This window comes from Carassius carassius, chromosome 2, assembly GCF_963082965.1.
Source record: "Carassius carassius chromosome 2, fCarCar2.1, whole genome shotgun sequence".
Classification (NCBI taxonomy): Eukaryota; Metazoa; Chordata; class Actinopteri; order Cypriniformes; family Cyprinidae; genus Carassius; species Carassius carassius.
The window spans coordinates 11,190,911-11,212,600 of NC_081756.1; the positions used below are offsets into that span (position 1 = coordinate 11,190,911).

Here is a 21,690-nt window from a genome sequence, read left to right on the forward strand (position 1 = left end):
TATTAGTGTTTGTGTTTTATGTGCCATCTATTGTCTTCGTGAAAGAAAAGAGAAGTGGAGATGCCGGGGATTGAACCCGGGACCTCATACATGCGAAGCATGCGCTCTACCACTGAGCTACATCCCCTCAGTAATCTACGTATCAAAATCAAGGCTATAGTTCTGAAATGTGAAATTATATGGGTAATTGTTCCACTTCATTAATTTTAAAGTCTTTTATTTTGTGTTTTTGTTCCAAAACGTTTCTAACAAGTTAAACCGAATAATGTTGAGCAGTTGGTTCAGGTGTGTCTAAGACCTGAAACAAAACTTTGCAGGAAGACTTTCCAGGACCAAGCTTGAGCTACTGTGGAAATCGAGTACATAATGTTAATTTAATATTACTAAAGTAATATCGCCAGGACTGTGAGTATGTGATTGTTTGTACTTTAGACTTTAAAATGGCATAATTCAGTATCATCTGTATTCAGGGATTGAAATCAACTTTTTCACTCATCAGCAAATTAGGCAAATCTCCTAGTATTCATAACTTTTACTAAGACTTACTTTACTTTTACTTCTAAAAGTGTGCATCACCTTTTGAGTCAAATTCTTAAATTTAATCAGTCAATTAAAATAAAAATAAATGTAGGCTATTGCTAAACAAAATAAATCAGTATCAGGAAAATGTATATTTGCAGAAGTTGCATATGAAGTGGCTTTTAGATGTATTTACCATACAGTTTATGGTATTTACACGTTAATGCAGCTTAGAGGGACGTCTTAACCTGCAGTTACAAATGCATAAATAATGTTTTGATATTTTAAACATGAAATGTTGAATAATGATTTTTTTTAATTATTTAAAAAATGAAAAACTACTTTAAAATGTAAAATTAAAACCACCAATATGTGGAAGCAAGTCATTGTTAATAAGTGAGTCATTGCTACTGAACATTTTTAATTTTAACAACGTTTTGTGTATCTGCATTGCTGTAAGGGTAGGTTCAGGCTTATAGGTGTAGACTTTAATAAAACACAATCTAATAGGTAAAAAAACAAAAGATTGCTGTTTCCCTTCTAGCTACAACCGCGAATATAACAAATAATTACCATATTTGCATTGCTGTAAGGGTAGATTTAGTGTTAGGGTAGGTTTAGATGTTAATAAACCATAATTTTTTTGGTAGCATTTTTCTTTGTCGAATTGTACTACCCACTGTTTTAATGGGAGGTAGCAAAATATTAACTATATGAATATAAATATATCGATTTTCTGCCCCCTTATCTAGAATTATGTGATCAGCCTTAATGCATCATAGACTGAATCATGCAGTAAAAGAATGCAAATGCTCACACGCATTAAGTAACCAGACTTCCTCATGTCGCGTATGCGTGCACTCTTTAGGTGGGTTTTGTTTGGTTTTTGCAATATACTCAATGATGGCTCATGAGTTTAGTATTTGCACTAAACCTGCGCAGATTTGGCTTGCATAAACTTCCCCAAGAAATTGAGTGAACATAACTTACCAATAACCCGCCAAATTGGCTCATGATTTGGCAGCGTTACCAGCCACAGATGATTTTTACCCACATTTGGCGAGTGTTAAAGGGGTCATATGATGCTATTTTAAAGATCATTTTTTGTGTATTTGGTGTAATAGAATATGTTGACATGCTTTAATGTTCAAAAAACACATTATTTTTCAAAAACCTCACATTATTGTAGGTCCTCTATGCCTCCCCCTCTCTCAAACACGTCATTTTATACAAAGTCCCTCCTTCTGACAAGTGCAGTCTGCTCTGATTGGCTAACTGACCCAGTGCAATGTGATTGGCCGAACACCGCAAGCACTCGTCGGAAATGTAATGTCCCTTACAGAGTGTTGTGACAGACACAGTGATGAAGCTCATATGTGTTTGCAGTACACAAGCCACACTTAAGACAGCTGACTCCACTGTGTGACCCTGTCTATCTCTCTCTTTCACACACACACACACACACACACAACGTGCAAAATTCCGAATATGAACATTGGATAGAAAATAGTAATTTGCATCATCATCATCATTATCTTGACCTAAGCTACGAAACCCTGTTGATGACCAACTACGATAAGAGATGTGGTTCATAGGTTGTAACCTCAAAATGGTGGGCAGTTCGATGCCCTAAATAGCAAATAGCAAAATAGACCTCGGCTTAATTTTCTTTAAACAAAATATTATTTCTCATGATTTGATATGCTCTAGCATGTTCGTGATGGATTTTGTGAGACTGACCCATCAGTGAGGTCATATGAAAACACTAGACAATTTGGACAACCACTTAGACATGAAAATATTTTTTAATGGAAAAATATTTACACCTCTTAAAATGTGAACAAGTTTTAAAATGTATTTTCACACAGTCAGCATTTGTAAAAAAAAAGAACCTCAACAGAAAGTGCATAAAACTTACAACTTACAGAAAATGGTGTTGAAGCGTTTTACTGACTTTTAAAGTTAACCCTATAAAGCCTACTGTTTCATATTTTACACAAAAATTTTTAAGGTCTCAAAAGTATCAACATGATCCAATTATTTTCCTGAAAAACAATGCTGTGTACAATCTACTACAGGTCTTATGTTGTCCAACTGAGAGTCAATCATTTTTATTATAATTATTTAAAAACATCCCTCTTCACACTGTGGTAAACATGCCTTTTTGCTTTGAAATCCTTACTGATATTTATAAAGAAAATTTTAGAATAATTTGTATTGTTAGTAATATTTCAAGATGAAAACTTACCAAATGTGAATATCAAATATGATATAACAAGCTTGTGAGGAACATTTATTTATCCATCTCTTAATCATCATTGTATTGCATAGCATTATATGTTTTGCCCCCAAAATAGAAAACTAAAGAGCTTGAAGCATGAAACTAAACATTTAAATACTATCATACAATGACATGTTATTGGGAGATTTAGAGTGAAAACAGATATGTGACCCTGGACCACAAAACCAGTCATAAGTGTCCATTTTTCGAAATTGAGATTTATACATCATCTAAAAGCTTTCCATTTATTTGTTAGTACAATATTTGGCAGATACAACTATTTGAAAACCTGGAATCTGAGGGTGCAAAAAAATCTAAATATTGAGAAAATCTCATTTAAAGTTGTCCAAATGATGTCCTTAGCAATGTATATTACTAATCAAAAATTAAGTTTTAATATATTTACAGTTGGAAATTCACAAAATATCTTCATGAAATATGATCTTTACTTAATATCCTAATGATTTTTGGCAATAAAGAAAAATCTACGACTTAAGACTGGTTTTGTGCTCCAGGGTCACATATTTGCATGCATTTTGTGTAAGTAGTCTGACATTTTCTTATGAAAATATCATTGATGTACATTACAATCTACACTTTTCTTTCTATATAAATATCAGCCAAAACACATATGAAAACCTTTTTAAACATTTGTTTTAACAGTATGTCAATAAACTGTTAATTAAAAAAAAAAAAAGCTTTAAAAGGTTAAACTGACTCATAGTTCTAAAAAATGTTTCGTGCCACCCACTGGGCCAAGCAACCTTATGTCCCGCCTATTAAATTCAAAGGCAATGTCTCTGAGCTTTTCATAAAGCAGTCAAGTCATTTCCATCATTTCCATCTACGTTTTCCTTGGACCAAATTGCACTACCAGTAAACGGCATCAGATCTACAAGCAATTCGACATTCTCTTCATTCTTCACTTCCTGACTTTTATCCTCTTCTCCCGCTGCTGCCTCCTCCTTCTCCTCCTTTTGTTTCTCTTTCTCTTCTTCAGCTTTATCCTTCTCTTCTTTCTTTTCTGTCTGCATCTTTGCTCTCTCCCTCAGGTCAACGCTGGAATAGTCATCTGAAGAATCATCATTTTCATCTTGCTCTCCCTCCTCCGTGTAACTGTCATTCTGTTTGTCATGACCCTCCTTGTCCTCTTCGTCATCATCTCCTCTTTTGTTCTCCTCGTCATCACGCCGTTGAGGCCAAATGTGGACACCAAGTCTGTTTTCCACAACCCCGACTCCTCGTCTCAATCGATCCCGGAGGCCACCAGGGCCGAAGACTATGCGCTGGACAGTGTACTGTCCATTTGTGTCTGCATTAAGTTTTTTATAAAAGTACAGCAGAGCCAGAACAAGTATGATCCATATAAAGAGAAGGACAAGGACAGCTGGAGTGTTGCTTGGATCCGTCATGATGACTTAAGATAAAGAGAAACACATAGGGACTTATGAATGCAATAAATAAATTAAAAGACATTTATAAAAACTAAACTATATATTTCTTATACCAATTAATACATTTATTCAAATTATACTTAAATATGATTACCATATACAAGTAAAAAACTAATTTCTGGAAACTAAAAATATTTTTTATGAACTTGTAAATAAAGATTATTGTAAATAAAGATTATTGCAAGACGTTTTGCAAGAAAATACAATTTCAGTCTTTCTACTTCAAAATTTCAAATGTAATGGTACTTGCATTTCTTTATATTTATTTGTGAAATTTACTAGCAATTTTTGGGTGAAACTATTTCTACACCAATTTGTTTCAGTGTGAGGAAATACATAGCAATACACTGTAAAAAAATACAAACCTCTCCAACTCAGAGATTTCAAGTGACTGGTTACATTTAAATTTTTCAAATGGCCTTATTGAATTTATACAATTAAATTCACACAAATTCAATTTGGCCAGTTGAAAAATTTAGATGTGATCAGTCAACAGAAAGATTTGAGTTGGAGAGGTCTGATCAGTATTATTTTAGTTCATTTGTAACTAATTAAGTTTTTAAATAATATTAAATTTTTCATTTTGTATTTTCCATTTTATTTTTAAGTCTTAGTATTTTTTTGTGCATTTTTGCCAGTTTAATTAGTTACTGATCTTTTCTTCAAATGTCTATATAGTTTTTATTCTTTTTTATTTCAGTTTTAATTTGAATTATTTTAGTACATCACTAAATGAAGATTCGAAATGTGAAATATGTTTTTTACTTAATATTTGAAATATGCGTTTTTATTTTATTTACTTAGATTAATTTTTTTATATACTGTAATAACCCTGGTACCTGAGCTTGAGCTGAACTCTGAAAAGAAGATACAAAAATACCCATTAAAAAGGTACTTATATGTTTACTACACTACGTACTTTTAAAGTACGAAAATGTATCTTTAAGGTACTCATACCACTTAGTTAGGGGTAAATCAAGTACAAAGATGTACCTTTTAGCTTTTGTAGGCTACCGCCTCAGTGAAGGCTTTTCTTTTTCTGAGACTGTGGGTATTCAGAAACTTGCAAAATGTTTCATTGACTGTAATTAACTGTGGCTTCGTTGCCCACACGAAAAGCAGCTCCCATCATACACAGTTTGATAAAGCCTATGTAGTGCAGTAGCACGGAAGTAAGCATGCTTGCATTACTTTTGAAAAATTGGCAGGAAATCACTTTGGCTTTTCACATTGTCACTGCTGTGCTACAGAAAATCTTAATGCACCCCTCTGCGATGCCCTTATACCACCTAACACTACCTATGTCTAAATAAATGAGTTTCAAACCACTTAATAGCTCTTAACAGCAATTCACAAGTTTTGCTAATGCAGCTGTGCTCAAATTCAGCCCCAATGGATCACCGCAATTTTCTTGCACGGGCAAATGTGTCTGACTGCCAAAGTCGTGTGCCAAATTGGATCAAATGACAAATATTCAAAGGAGGGAAAATTAACTAATTCATTGTTGTGTTTGAAACAACCTGCATTATGTTTCCAAACACCCATGAACAATATGATTCTAAAATACTGCCTATTTAGAATAGAGATCGCAAGTGAAAGAACATTTCTATTAAACCATAGACTCTCAGAGATTGTCATTTATGAGCATGTCTGTATACAGATTTTAAAAACACATTTCAGGATAAAGTGCTGCTCATAAATATTGTCCATAAAATAATACGCAGCACATGCCGATAAAAATCTAAAATACAAAACACACAAAAAATCTGGTAAATGTAACTCACCTTTATTCAACTGCCCTTAAACCCATAGCCCATGAGAGCATAAAATGGAACATTTAAATCAGTCATAATCAGAAAGGCAGGAAAGAAGGGCGGAGAGAGAGAGAGAGAGAAAAAGAGAGTTACACAATTAAGATCATGAAGACAACTTTGATTTTGATGTAAATTTTAAACTCTAAACCTTTTCTCTATTTATATTAATTATTATGCCATATTTATTTAATGGATATTCAAATTCAAAGCAGTTTAGTGGGTAATGTTGAGCTAAATGTAATAAAGAAATATGCCTAACTATTTAAAAATAATAAATTTGGCTTGAATTTTAGAACGATCATCTGATCTCAAAGCTTGAAATTTACTAAATATGCGCATTTTATAGTCGAACCAATATTTCAAGAGAAGGCATGTGCAGAATACCTTGTATATAGAGTCCACGCAGAAAGAGTTGAGTGGAACATAGTTTCCTTTAGCTAGAGATTGTGTGATGAAGTGCAAGTCTATCTCTCAGACCACATCCTGTTGTAAATGTCAAGTTTAATGATGCTATGAACAATGAAAACAAGAAGGCATCACTGCTTGTGCAGTGTAGAGAAGCAGTGCAAAATGTAACAAAAGCCTTGATTAAGATGATATCTGTGTTTGTTACGTAAACACCACAAAAGTTGCAATTATATCATGGCAAATGTTTTTTAATGTTTACGACTTATATGTTAGAAGGGCCACAATTTCGAAATGCAGGCAAAATTTGGTTCAAGAAAAAAAAAAATCTCAATCATAGCTGGTCAAGTATTCCTTAAAGGGGTCATCGGATGCACATTTTCCACAAGTTGATATGATTCTTTAGGGTCTTAATGAAAAGTCTGTAACATAAGTTTGGTTAAAATATCTTAAGTAGTGTAAAACAACACTCTTTTTACCCTGTCAAAAACAGCTCTTTTCAGAGCAAACCGTTTTGTAGTATTTTCCTTTAAATGCAAATGAGCTCTGCAGACCCCGCCCCTCTTTTCCGAGCTGCTCACTGAGGGACTGTTTACTTTAGCCGCATTCATAGTGAATCTTGCAAATTAGCACATTATATTGAAAGGCGATTTGCAAAGATTCATTAAAAAGACCTTAATACTCACTTCTGTTGAAGCTGAATTACGAATGATTCACACACCTGTCTGTGTGACGTCACATATGCATTTGAGATCAGCTCGATTTGAAAAAGGGGTTTTAGTAGAAAAAAAAAAACACTGGGTGGATTTTTATCATTATAGGATGGTTGTGCACACACAGTCAACACACATATCAGTTCAAAAAACTTGTAAAAGTACATGTAGCATACAATGACCTTTTTAAATAAGTTTTTAACATCACTGTACATGCCATTTTAGTTTTAGAAATTTGGATTAGCCTTAACTACTTAGTTTCTAGATTAGCCAGGAAATGTGCACACTTACAGTAGAAATTGCTGTCTATCACTAAGCTAGTACCATGGCATGTCTAAAATTAGCAATAAACTTTTTTCACCTCAACCACAGGCCTGATGCTTGTCACGTGAAAATAAAACCAAATGATATAGAAATGAGTGAATGTCATTTATTAAAAAGAACAGGTTAAGTCAGCACTTACATTTTAGGTAAATGGATTATTAGATAATTTACAACATATACAACTGATAAAGCTAGACTTAAAATCATTCACACAGGAGGATGAGTCATCCCTGATTGTAGTGCCCTTGATTAAGACTAAAAATAAAACAAGTACAAAAACAACACCATCTTAGCCTAACAACATCGCATCATTTTTTTCAGATTCAATCAAACAGGAATGAAGCACAATTATTTATCGAGGTACAGGATGAATCTTAACAGTCTTGTCAAGAACATGTCCAGGCCACCCCAAAACAAAGGAAAAAAATATTAAAATGTTACATGTTGTGTTAAATTATTAATAAATTATTATTAAAGATAAAAATTATTCTATTTTGAAAAAAGACAATCAAGAGTAATTCGTTTTTTTATGACAATCATGACATTTCTATGGCATATAAGCAATTTTGCATTACCATAATGTAAAACTATTTATACATCATAGTGGTATTTGTTGTACCTTAAATTTGGTTTAAATGCAGAAAAAAAATAAAAAATAAAACTGCAGCATGGTAAAAATTATTATTGTCTTGCAGTAATGGGAATATAATAATAAAAAAAAAACTAATTCTGGAAAAGCATGAATTAACAAAAGATCTGAAGAAAATTTTGATTGCAATAAACATAATTCAATCAAGACATGTCAAAACGTACAAATACATGTTTTAAAAATAAAATTATATATATATAATAGACAAAGATATATAGACATCTTTTCATCCTACAAGCTCTGCAATTTTTGCCGAAACTCTCGTTAATGTTTTTCCATTATATTGATAGCACACAAATTCCTTCAACACCAAGTACAGTTTCAATCACATGCTACTCGCATATCCACATATTAAACTCTAAAAACATCCAACAATCAATGCTACATGTGTTAAGACATACAAATGGAAGAGATGAGCTGTTGAGGGCAGCTAAACCCAAGAACAGTGCTGGTCAGTGTACGTATGTTGATAAACACAATCAAACTTCAAATATCAAATAGTGACCCATCCAAATTTAGACTTTAAAGTTTGTAATTAGCAGTATTAAGTACCTGATGTAACATCCTTATTAAAAGCACAAAATGAGCAGCATTTAGGATATTGAATTTCAGTGCATTAAAAACCAAAGTGTACTGATAAAGCTCAAAGCTCAATTATTTCTTAGTATCTCTATTCCACAGTAATAGAACTACATTTCCCATAACCCTTCAGTGAAGCCTTCTGAATCTGGGTAAGGCTATGTGTGTTGTCATATGTTTTTAGATTCCTTCACACTTCTCCATCCTCAATACGGGCGAGCTGCCTTTCCAGGACGTCAATCCTGTGACCCTGAGCCAGAGACAGAGCACGCAACGCCCGAATCTCTGTCAGGATATCAGAAAGTTGGTCCTCCTATGCAAGAAAGAAAACATTTGGGCTTTAGTATTGTAGCAGAAATGACTCGAACCAGACAAATTAAAGAGTCGATCAGGGCTGTGGCTGAAACACGAGCTGAATTCCTCAGTAAGGCAACAGGAAGTCATAAAACATTCTGTGCCACAAGTCCCAAGCAAGATAACCAACCAACAAACGCTTTCACAGAACAGCTTTCAACATTAACACCACTAGAACAATTATTGACAATTTCAATTCGGAGAAGAGATTTGTCAAATTTGTTGTTCGTAATTGATAAGCAACGCCGGACATCATGTGTAAACCCATGAGAGTACTACAAAAGATTTTTTGACTTCCCCCCACCCAGCAGAACCAGACTGAAATTCCTAAGGGGGAAGGGGATTTGAACCTCTGGTTTCCACAGAAATCTTTGTCAAGAGAATGGCAAAGAAACTGTCTTTTCTACATGTATATGGATCAAAATGAACTCCAAAATGACTTCTAAATGAATATCAGTCCATCACTTCACTCCATATTCATTTATATGTAACCCACACATTTGACTATCATGTTATAATCACTTATTGTGTATGTCTTTTAATAACTGTTGGATAGCTTAAGGATACATATTCATGTTTCATATGTATGTGCTTGAATCTGCTTGCTTGAAACAGTCCTGACCATCAGTTATTTGTCAAATGTATCATATTCTTGTTATAGGAATCATGTCCAAAATTATACCCTGCAAGAGCGGGAAAATTCGGACCACATGCTTGGTAAGATAAACATATGATTTATGATGCCCCCGAGCCAAGACAATATCTGATTGGTCAAGACAACATTTGAGCTGTGGCCAACAGGCCAGTTTAAATACTCAGGACACCATAAAATCTTGCTTTTAGTCTCTAGCATTTAGCTTCTGCTATTAGTCATGCCTGCTTTTAGTTTGCTTTTAGCTTTGCTTCTTAGCTTTAGCTTTTAGCCATGCTGTTTGTCATCATTGTTCTTTGAGTGCGGTTCCAGCGTGCTTTAGCCTGCACGCCTGCTGCTACTTAGCCACGATGAGAAGGAACACCACCTAGTCTCGCCAAACTTTACTTCTTTTCTTTTCCGTTTGAGAGTTTCGTGTTCTGAATTAAGTTTTGTAACGTCGAGTTCAACTTCAGCCAGCTACACACAACTCTCTGCATCTTCAGCCAACGCCCAACCACGGGTTCTCAAGATGTCACTTCAACGACTACTGAACTTCCAGCCAATCAGCGACAACAAAGGGACACCTTTACTCAGGCAATGTACCTTCAGACATTTGTACTGGACTGGTGTATCTAATATCATTTTAACCTCATTGAGGAACTCAATGCGAGGGTTAATTAAGTGATTGATGGTTGTTCATGTCTATGCAATTTAACGTATTGCTGTAAACTTGGGATTCCACATTTCCATTCTCTTAAACTCATCTTTCCCTAACTTTCGATCTTCCTGCAACTTGTGTGAATGTGTGCGTGCGTGCGTTTATGTGTTAGATTAGTTTATATGTCTTAGATTTATCTAATAAAGCCTTATTCATATTGAAGAGAGAAGTATCTTGTGTTTTGTGCTTACAAGTTAATGTCTTAAACTGCCGATCTTGTTACTGTGCTAATTAATAGTGTTTTCACTATAGTTTGGATATTAATATCCAGCGCAGATTTGATGTTAAACGGCTCGTTCAGTGAATCGCAGGGCATCTCAGTGATCAGCCGTGAAACAGTGATTCTGTTCAAATTCCCTTTAAAATCTTAAACGATTCCCTTTGAGCTAAATTGACCTGTTTCCCTTACAATATTAGGCATGAAAATTTACATATATGCTTAATAACATAAACAGGCAAGCATTGATTAAATTGCTCAAAAGTGTGGAAGCCTGTTTCCATCACACACACAAAAAAAGTATCTTCAACCTTTTATCTCACAAATCTTCAACCTTTTATCTCACAAATCAAAAAAGTCACAAGTACTTTTTCTGAACTCAGAATAACAAGGTATAAACTTCCAATTCTGAAAAAGAAAAAAAAATACTTGCAATTATAGCTTGCAATTGCGAAATATAAAGTTGCAATTCTGATAAGAATCTCATCTAGAATTGTGGGATAAAAAATTTACAATTACATTTTTTTTTACATTCCATGGTGGGATAAAACAAAAAACTAATTGCGAGATATAAGCCAAAAATTGTGAGATGTAAACTCAGAATTTTGAGAATCCCGAGTTTACATCACAAAATTCTGTCTTTTTTTCCCCTCAGAACCACGAATATATATATTCAGAACCCCTCAGAACCACAAATTTATATTTATATATATATATAGTCAGTCACTTACTGATTTTTTATCTGTTGGTATTTGATAGAATCCATGATCCTATGTGTCTAAACAACATGTCCAGGACCCTCCAGCAGAAAAATATAGGCCCACAACATAAAAAATACAGCAGTATTGTGCACTTGGGGTACTTTTTAACCCTGTTCACCAAACCAATCTTGAGTGTTTGCTGCTAAAAAGCTCATTTTTTAGTTACATATGATCACAGAAGCCAGTCCCATTTGAAGTTCCAGTCGTGTCTGATAACTGAATATGCTGGAGATTGTTTTTTGGTGAAAGCATTTTGTTTAGATTTTGCCCTCTAGATTAAGCCCTCTCAAACAACATGTGATGAATGTGCTGTTTGAAGGTTTACTGACCCCGAAACTCAACCTTTTTCTGCAGTTCTCCATCTGTGATCCTTGAAGAGTCTTTAGCCACTCAAACTCTCCTTCTCACCATGCATTAGGACAATATAGACACACGTCCTCATTTTCTGTTGATTTGATCTTCTTAATGTTTGCCCTGATGGTGGAAATGGGAATTTTCACTGCTCTATCTCTTTTCTTAAAGCCACTTCACCAATTTGCGAAGCTCAGGTATATTTTGCTGAACATCAGAAATTTTTCTGATTCTTTGGCTTTTCTCATTGTGATGGGTGATTAATTTGGAATTTGTTTTCCCTCCTGTTTATATTTCTGTGAAACGGGAAGTCAGGGCTGGATAGTTTCATGTTTATAATCACCCTGGTGTGCTCAAAATTGTTAAAATGAATGAGAATATACTTCAGAGATATTTTACTCATGTGAATTTCTAGGGATACCAGTAATTGTGTCCAAAGTGTATTTGAGAAAAAAACATTTATTTCATAATGATATTTCCCCCCATTTTAAATTCTTATTCTCAAATAAAAGGTTAGATTTTTGCGATTTTTTTTTAAATAAAAAGATCAAAAGGATTAACAATGCAGATTTATTTACACAGCTTTCTTTGATCATATTTACCAAGGGGTGCCAACAATTCAGAACACGTGTGTATATATTATAAAATGTCAACTTGTCATTCACCTCTTTCTTTACTCTCTCTATTCCTCCATCTACATCCCCTCTTCCTCGTCCGTGGCCCAACCCCTCGCTCTCCATCTCAACTGTCATAGGGTTTGGTGGCTCAGCAGTGCCGGTGGGACAAGTGTTGGTCTGAGAGAGCACTTTGGGTCGACCCTGGAGTGTGCTGCATTTGGATGGAGGAGCCGTGTAGTCCCCGCTGAGGGAAACCAGGACTGGAGGAGCATCCTGTCCGGCTATCCAGTCTTCTGCCAGTAGAGCGGGTTCTAATCCCGCCGTATCCGGGTACAGATCCCCTTGAAACAGGTCAGACTGATTTTGGGTGGAAAAAAGATCCATTTAGACAGAGGATGCAGTTAGATAATACACCTTGGCCAGTTTAGATGCCATATTGAACTTAACACGGATGAAAACGGGGCTATGAAGGACAGAATGGCACACACTATATACAAGTCCTAGATCATGCCGTTTTCTCAAAACTCAAACCTTTAAAAACTGTTTTACAGAGTTTTTGTCTGCTTAAAGGTTTTTTTTTTTCAAAAGAGGTTTTAAAATGTTGTTAAACATTAATGCAATCTATTGAATACACTGTACTTCTGTCCCTCGCAGCCTCGATTTCATTCCTTTCTCTGCTGTGTGTGTGCACTTCGTATGGGTTACATGCAGAGCACGAATTCTGAGTATGGGTCACCATACTTGGCTGTACGTCACGTCACTTTCACTGTCAAAACTTAAATATGACCCTACTCTGACTGAGGTCTATATGCCAGAGAGAACTTCGCAAAAGGGCAGTTGAAAAGATTTTCTTACTTCCTCTTTCACAAATTCTCCAAAAATACTGCAGTGCAATAGTTTTTTTTCTTGTGTTTTGTCTTTCAGTTCACCCAAAAATGGAAAATCTGTCATCATTTTCTCATCCTCGTGTCATTCCAAAGCCGTATCACTTTTTTTCTTTTGAGTAAATGAGGACAGAATTTTAGTTTTTAAATGAATTATCCCTTTAAAGAGTGTGAAGTGAGGGAAGTATGACGTTTGTTTATTTTTTTACAAACAAAGCTGATTCATTTTCTGAGACAATGAATTTGTGACAGCAACTGTACATTTCCGTGACGAGTAAAAAAATAAAATATCAGGAGGATAACTTAATAATTGAAGTAATGGAGGATCTGATGGGGAAAATGGTATTACTTTAATATTTTTCAAATATCAGCCAGCATGTTTGGGTTGGTCCAGTTTCTTGTTTTGAAACAAATGATGTCATTCTTCAATGTCAACATGAGTCAATATAAGCATTTCATCACACTCTGAATGTATTTTTGCAACAAACTGGAGGCAATATAGCTGATTGCTGCCTTACAACAAGGGAAGACCCAAGCAAGAGAGCATTTATGTATGGTATGGTTCCTTTTTCAATGAACTTACTAAGTCTATTATTTCAAAGCATTTTAAGTGCAAGGTTCTGATCATACAATAACAATTCTGATGATGCAGTTTAATTACCCCCCCGGTATATTTATTTATATTTCAGTGCTTAGTGGTGTGTGGTGGGATTTTTTACTTATCAAATCTGTGCCCCTACAGAAAAAAGTGTTGGGAAACACTGTTGTAGGTGACGAAATAGAATGACTGAACTATTAGTAGTCAGATGTTACTTAATAACTTAACTTAGTAACTTAGTAAGACTGAACTTACCTTCCTTGGCACAGTCATAGATATGGGCTCAACCTTCCTCTCGTGCAGTTTGTAGAACCTGATGGAATAAAATGAAGGATAACGGAGATAAATGCATACACCTGAGAGATGCCATTTAAGAATCAGTGCAGATGTGAACTAATCAGGACTTCTTGCTCAGCAATAAAAACGAAAGAGAAAGATTTTTAGCCAGTAACACTTACTTCAGTTTGTTTCTCACACAAAGCTACTGTACAGCTTCAAAACATTTGACTGAAGACACATGTTTTCAAGGAATTTACTAAGGCAAATGAAATGCAATCGAATCCACACCCAAATGGGATTCAATTGGAAAGAATCACAAAATCGAGCAATGGTAAATATGATTACACCGTCTTAAAGTAACACACTAGCTCTGTTCACACCTTGCTATTTCACACTTGTTGACATCTACTCCTCGTTTGTTTAAGAAACCAGCACCTCTCTGCGGTTCCTTACTGCTGTACAGACTCAGGAAATGAACATACGGTGACTCATCTGTCACCTCATAGTAACGAATAGTACAATCCCCCTGTGAGAGAGAGAAAGAACACTGTGTTAGAACACTGGATTTAATCAATTACCGGTTTAATTTTATTACACATGCCTATAAGAATCAAGTATCATGGTATATATATTAAAGTACCATTTACATCGGTATTTACATCGGATACACTTCATTCTTACATATTCAACATCTCATACAAATCATTTTTTTCATTAAGGATGCATTCAATTTGATCAAAAGTGAGTAATAAAAATAAAAAATTTCAATTTCTTTTTTTTTTGTTATTAATCAAAGAATCATGGAAACATGCATCACAGTTTCCACAAAAACATTATGCAGCTGTTTTCAACATTCAGAACAGTAAGAAATGTTGAATGGTTTCGGCAGGACCACGTGACACTGAAGACTGGAATAATGGCTGCTTCAACATTACAGGAATGCATTTTAAAATATATTAGAATAAAAAAAAAATTACTTTACATTGTAATAATATTTCACAATAATACTGTTTCTACTGTATTTTGATCAAATAAACACAGCCTCGGTGAGCACAAGAGACTTCTTTTTAGAAGTTTACTTCACTTCGGAACATTCATTCACAGATTTGCATGATGCCACGGCCAGGGCACTTACAATCAAATAGAACAAACATCTGAAGTGATAAGAGAAACATGCAATATGTGCAGAGGGGTGCTACAAAAGGACTGGTATTGAGAACCACTGTGATTTGGTAAAGCTGGGTAATCCTTACCTTGCCGCACAAGTAAACCATGTTAGTGTCTGGGTCATAGAATGGAAGCAGAACTCCGTTACTGGTGTCCAATTCCTGAGTGGCCACTGGCTCAGAAAGATCTCTCTGAAATACAAAGACAGACAGAGATAGTCACATACTGTATAAACTAGGTAATCAAAACAATAACTGAACCAGACAGGCAACATCTCGGGGCATGGAAAATCTCTGCTCAATGTCCCTGGGCTATAGTGTTTTCCTGACGGGCTATTTTGAACACAGGGATCCCGAGGGTACTTGAAAACTCTTCAATTTAGTTGTATAAAATTTAAGGCCATACAAGTCTTGAATACCTTACATGGTATAAAAAAGTCTTAATTATAATTTCAGAAGGTCTTAAATTTAGGGAGGGAAAGACAAGAATCGTGATATGGCGACTGAACTTTAAAAGGCTGTGATTTCATTTAATAAATATGAGCTGTACATTCTAAGTTAAAGGTACAATTTGTAAGATATTTGCAGTAAAATATCCAAAAACAACTAGGCTAGTGTTATATATTTTGTCCAGCTGATTACTAACAATATCTCTAAAGTTTTCAACAACTTGTAAATCATGAGAAAATTAGTAACCCTTTGTTACCGCCTTTACTGACGTAGAAACCACATGACAACAGTGTCGTGGACAAATGCAGAAGTAGCTTCGTGTCAAACTTCAACTGGAAAGAGATGCCGATCTCAGTTGTGTTTTACTCGACAGGTGATTTGTTTTGATTTGTATCTTTACAGAAAATGTATGCTATTATAACGATCAACAAGATTAGTATTATGGGGCATACACGCCAAACGCGGGGCATCGCGTCTGATCCATAGTCTGATCGCGTCTCTGTATTGACTTTGTATGTAATCTACTCGTGCAAACTGTTGAACTCGCGTTAAATCCATGATTTATCTTTCCGTCTGATTGATGGCCGTCAGCGGTTGGGTAGAAGACAACAAATGCCATCATTCCACGCTCCTCCTTAGCAACATCAAACCAGGGGATTGTTATTGTTTTGGTAGTGTTTTTTATATAAATGTATCTTTTGAAGGAAAATTACTGTGTTCATAAAAGTTTAAATTTTAAACTTTTTAAACTACGTTATACAAAATTCTCTTAGTGGGGAAGTCGTGGCCTAGTGGTTAGAGAGTTTGACTCCCAACCCTAGGGTTGTGGGTTTGAATCTTGGGCCGGCAATACCACTGAGGTGGTATTGACTGAGGTGGTATTGAATACCATTACTGAGGTGCCACCAAACCCCCAACTGCTCCCCGGGCGCTGCAGCATACAGTAAATGGCTGCCCACTACTCTGGGTGTGTGTTCACTGCTATGTGTGTGTACTTTGGATGGGTTAAATGCAGAGCACGAATTCATCATACTTGGTCATACGAGTCAGCATACTTGGCTGAATGTCACTTTTTTTTTTTTTTTTTTACTCTTTTGTCAGTTTAATGTAATTTAAGTTGAACTGACTTATACAGCTAAATTACTTACAAATTTAATGTAGCTAGAAATTTGTTGTGTTTATTTTTTTTTTTTTTACAGTGCAGATCAGTGATGTGCATTTTCAATAAGTCTGTCTGCTGTTTTTGTTCAGAACAATGCGAAAATCAAAAAATATTTTTACACAGCAAACACACAGTTGTAAATGTGAAAAAGCTAATGTCCCTTCTACAAATCTAAATAATTAAGATCCTAATATATATATATATATATATCTTTCTTTTTTTCCTTTTTTTGTGAAAACCTGTAATCATGTAAATTTACAGTTTAATATGTTACTGTAGACATGGTCCTACCCTGCTCATTCATTGTTAATTTTATTTATGCAGGTCTTAAAAAGGTTCATAGGGTTAGGGTTAGACTGTATTTGACTGTTCTAAGTGGTATTGTTTATAAAAAGCTAAATGCTCTTACCGTGTCCCAGAGGGCGAGCTGTCTTTCGCTCATGCGACTGAAGCCAGTTGTCAGGATTTTCCCATCAGCCAGAAACACGGCCCTCATCGGCCTGGTGCCCTCATGAACCTTCTCCCGCATCTTAATGTCAGACGATGTCAAATGACAACAAAAACAAAAAAATTACATATCTGTGCAAAAACACTGACCTTAAGATCATTTACTGGTTCCTCAATGATCTGATGCAGAAGAAAAGGACATATATAGACATATATACAGAAAGGTATATATAAATATATATATATATATATATATATATATATATATATATATATATATATATACTGCCCTGGGTGTGTGTTCACTGCTCTGGGTGTGTACTTTGGATGGGTTAAATGCAGAGCATGAATTCTGAGTATGGGTCAGCTGAATGTCACTTCACTCAGTAATATATATATATAAAACACTATCTTTCAATAAAAAAATCTAATAAATACAGCCTTGGTTAGCATGAGAGAGAGCTTTTTCCAAAATATTTAGAAAATCTGACACCAAACTTGTGAATGGTAACTGTATCTGTCTGTGTATTTCTTCACAAAGCCACGGTTGGAAAACCCTAATGCAAAAACATAAGAATTCCAAAATGAACTGGCTGACCTTAAGAACTGTTCCACGCCGGGGATCAATGACTCGTAAGGCTTTGTCTTTACAGGTGGTGCACAGGATGCTGCCCTCACAGTTCCAGCTCACGCTGTATATCAGGTCTGGATGGGCGTCACTGAGCTGGTACACCAGCTCCCCAGTGCCCACGTCCCACACACACAGGACATTATCACACCCTAGAACATGGTCAAGCAAGATCAAAGATGGCCAAAAGGTCAGCAAAAAAAAAAAAAAACATCTTGCCAGTTTGAAATCTCAGATATTTACATAAAAAGCCACCTAACCCTTTGTCTGGTCATGCACAAGCCTTTATCTGTGCATCAAGGGGTTCAGTTTTAGATCAAAGATTTATTCATGTTACTTCTTTACATGTAGGTGTGTAGACATCTGAGATGAGCTTATTTATTTTTAATCAATTGACAGCTCTATTGTCTTTTCATTACTTGGAAGGTGCACAAAGCCATCAAACAAGTCCAAGATCCAAACTTAGGGCTTGACAAACGATTTAAGACATCAGAATAAGAGCACACGCCACAAATAGAGTGTGCCAGAACAGATTTAATCCAAGCAAAGTATATACACAAAGGAAGAGCTTACCTGCAGTCAACAGGATATTGAGAGCAGAAGGGTGCCAGGCCAGGATGCCCACTCTTTTACTGTGACCCTCAAGAGTCACAACTGCTTCAGACATGGGAGATGTAAGACCTCCGTCAGGAATCTGCCAAATCTGTTATGCAAAAATACGGCACATGTCTCTTTAGATACACAGTGTCACAGGACCCTTCAGAAATCATTCTAATATGCTGATTTGGTGCTCAAGAAACATTTCTTATTATTATCAATGTTGAAACAGTTGGGCTGCTTCATATTTCTGTGAAAATTGTGATACTTACCCAACTGCTAAAACACTCACAGTCAGGAACACTAACATTATGTACCATGTGAAGCCACAGTGATGCAATATCCATGCAATAGTTATAAAACAGTAACTGACTTGTAGGTTTTGTTAAAGGCAATGTAACAAACCTTGACAGTGCAGTCCTCTGAGGCACTGGCAATAACATTGTCATCATGTGGGCACCACTGCACATCCAGCACCGGAGCGGCGTGACCGCACACGGTCGGGGTGTTCTGGTCCACTCGGCCGCTCTAGTGGTAAGATACACAAAAACTATGTGTTCAGAACCAATTTGATTATGCAAATGATGTAAAATACCAACTATAAATCCTTAGGGCATATTTAAGGCCTTGTTATTGAATGCATGCCAACCTTGGCGAGCGGTAGCACAAGAAAGGCTCCGCCTCCTCCGGCCTCAATGACAACAGCAATGAACTTGGGATTGGCAGCACACAGTGGACCATCCCATGTCACGCGTGATACTCTGACATCATCAAGGCAATGCTCAGCCTTCCAAGCCTGGGCAAACACATGCCTGAACTTACTCTGCCTGACAACACCCCTCCTGAAGGACATGGCTGTGAGATATACAGTTAGTAGGTGTCATTAATAAATAAATATATCATGGTATATCATTATATGAGTATCACATAGAGAAAATTAATTGTGTTCACAAATCATAAAATAACTCAGACATTAAGTTTAAATGGCCATGGCGGTATGCAAATACATGCAAAAAAAAAAAAAAAAAAAGACCAATAACTATTCAGTATGCAAATATTGCATTCACATCAATTCATCCATGAAAAAATTCCAAACTTCAAACACATTTTATTTAATACCTAGACTACCTCCCAGTAAGCTGAAATTAGGTAAAAAGAGTCTATATGTTATACCAACATTTATTTTTAAATGTTCTGTGCAGCTATTAAAAATACCATAATTACTGTCCGACAAAGAAATACAGTGCATTGAACACATGTTGTCATTTTGTGACTCAGAAGCGGAGCATATTGTCACAGCTTTAAAGGTTATTATAGGAATTTTAGCAAGATTTAAATAAAAAAATATTAAGTAACAACAAAAAATGAAAAAGATACTGTACAAATATTTCTATTTCAAATAAATGCTGTTTTTTTTGTGAGCATAAGAGAAAAAAAAAGACATATTATTCCAATTAATTATATAAACACTGGTTTATACAAAAATGCTGGCAATAATATGGTGCATCACATAAAATTTGATAATATGGTTTTATCCAAAGCAGTTTACAGTGCATTCAGATTATACAATCTCTTTTTTTCTTTTCTTTTTTTTTTCCAGTATGTGGAACTGAACCCACAACCTTTTCCACTGCTAACACAATGCTCTACAAATGAGCCACAGGAACACATTTACATTCTAATGGAATCTACCGACTATAAATTTGGACAACTCAACCCTCCCTTTTTACTTTAATGTGATAAAACTATAATCACTAAAGCCATGCAATAGCAAAACGAACCGTAAACATCCCTATACAAATATCTTACAACTTAAAGTTAATCCTAAAGCTGTGACATATGAACTGTGGTTTAAAGGTGCTTTCTAGGAGTGAGTTTTCATGGGACATTTGCATTAACTGAAAATCCTTCAATTTTCTTTATTCTTTTTTTTATTATAATTATAAGCTATTGTTTAAAATAGGGGGTTGTTTGCCAAAAATCACCGTGGTAACCAATGTACAGGAATCAAAAATAAATAAATGCAGAAATCTAATTTAATATCAGTGGTCACACTTTTTTAAATTAAAGTCATTAAACAAATAGTTGTAGAATATTTTATAAAAAGTTTTTTATTATAATTGTGTGTGTGTGTGTGTGTGTGTGTTTATGTAACCACGTAACCAATATGAATATAAAGATTACATGTACGTGTTTTATTCTAGATATATATATAGCGTTGTTAAATAATTTAATTAAAATAAGGGCTGTGAGCGCATAAATGTGGAAGACAAAACAAATTCCGTAAATGTTACAGACATTTCATACAAATGACATGAATGGCACATGAACTGTTACATTCACTGTACCTCTGCTTGAGGGGTTCCTTCTTTCCTTTCTTCCCTGTTCCTTTTCTTAGAAACACCAGCTAAAGTGAATAAAGCGATTCCGGTAAATATGATCTATAAAAAAGCAGTGATCTTTAGAAACTAGACTAATCCTTGCAGTGTGTCGTTCTGCATGGTCAGGTGGAACAAACGCGTACAGGCAATTTTAGCAGGCATCGACAAATAAATTAGGGCTGTGAGCCTATGTAAATTAATCCATATTATCAGGGGAAAACAAATGCACAATTGTATATTTCAAAAGATATACAAATCTTTTGAACAAAACTGTACAGTTAAGGAAGTTAAAATAAATCCGGAAGAACGTCGACTCCAGTGAAGGAGAAAAGACGATGCGTGTTAAATTCCTCAGCGAATGTGCCTAGAATTAAGAGCTGCGATGTGTGAAGCTCGCCATGGTGAACAGTCAAAATCCCTTTTGACGAAATAAAAGTCCCGTTCTGGGCTTTTTGTGACCACTTAATATTGCATTATTTAAAACAATGCACTCTACTAGCCTAGAGTTAATCAAAGCCTATGTCTACTGCATGTTCTCCACTTGCAAGAAATCATTACATTTTAAAAACACTATTAAAGAATTGCCATTTCCAAGGTATCACCAGTTTCTTACATCTTCTTCAACATTTAGAGGCAGTTAAGTCAATTTGAGAACTTTACTGTAATGCAGTTCTATGCAGAATGATTAAAAAGACCTGTGACTGAAAG

The 21,690-nt window shown here is 35.3% G+C and overlaps 2 protein-coding genes and 1 non-coding gene across 3 annotated transcripts; all 3 read right to left on the reverse strand.

The window, feature by feature from the left end:
* Positions 1-55: 55 nt before the first annotated feature.
* trnaa-cgc (transfer RNA alanine (anticodon CGC)) lies at positions 56-127 on the reverse strand. The gene has a single exon. It is a non-coding gene; the product is annotated as a tRNA-Ala (tRNA).
* A 3,167-nt stretch (positions 128-3,294) lies between these two features.
* LOC132096705 (cilia- and flagella-associated protein 251-like) lies at positions 3,295-6,172 on the reverse strand. Its single transcript, XM_059502252.1, has 2 exons — positions 6,039-6,172; positions 3,295-4,217 (listed from the first exon to the last, which is right to left on the reverse strand). The coding sequence occupies exon 2, from the start codon at positions 4,210-4,212 to the stop codon at positions 3,610-3,612; it is 603 nt and encodes a 200-aa protein (XP_059358235.1). The 5' UTR covers positions 4,213-4,217; positions 6,039-6,172; the 3' UTR covers positions 3,295-3,609.
* A 2,564-nt stretch (positions 6,173-8,736) lies between these two features.
* On the reverse strand, positions 8,737-21,152 carry LOC132102402 (coronin-1B-like). Its single transcript, XM_059507252.1, has 11 exons — positions 20,950-21,152; positions 19,251-19,456; positions 19,007-19,129; positions 18,578-18,707; positions 17,975-18,156; positions 17,339-17,458; positions 15,405-15,509; positions 14,532-14,677; positions 14,128-14,185; positions 12,439-12,747; positions 8,737-9,051 (listed from the first exon to the last, which is right to left on the reverse strand). Exons 2-11 carry the CDS (start codon positions 19,452-19,454, stop codon positions 8,929-8,931), a joined length of 1,500 nt encoding a protein of 499 aa, XP_059363235.1. The 5' UTR covers positions 19,455-19,456; positions 20,950-21,152; the 3' UTR covers positions 8,737-8,928.
* Between the last annotated feature and the right edge of the window lie 538 nt (positions 21,153-21,690).

Coding starts and splice junctions, on each gene's coding strand:
- LOC132096705 (XM_059502252.1), bottom strand. CDS start 4,212: ATGACGGATCCAAGCAACACTCCAGCTGTCCTTGTCCTTCTCTTTATA.
- LOC132102402 (XM_059507252.1), bottom strand. CDS start 19,454: ATGTCCTTCAGGAGGGGTGTTGTCAGGCAGAGTAAGTTCAGGCATGTG. Junction 18,708..19,006: donor CAGAGGACTGCACTGTCAAG/GTTTGTTACATT, acceptor TTTGCATAACAG/ATTTGGCAGATTCCTGACGG. Junction 14,186..14,531: donor AACAAGTGTGAAATAGCAAG/GTGTGAACAGAG, acceptor TTATTCCATCAG/GTTCTACAAACTGCACGAGA.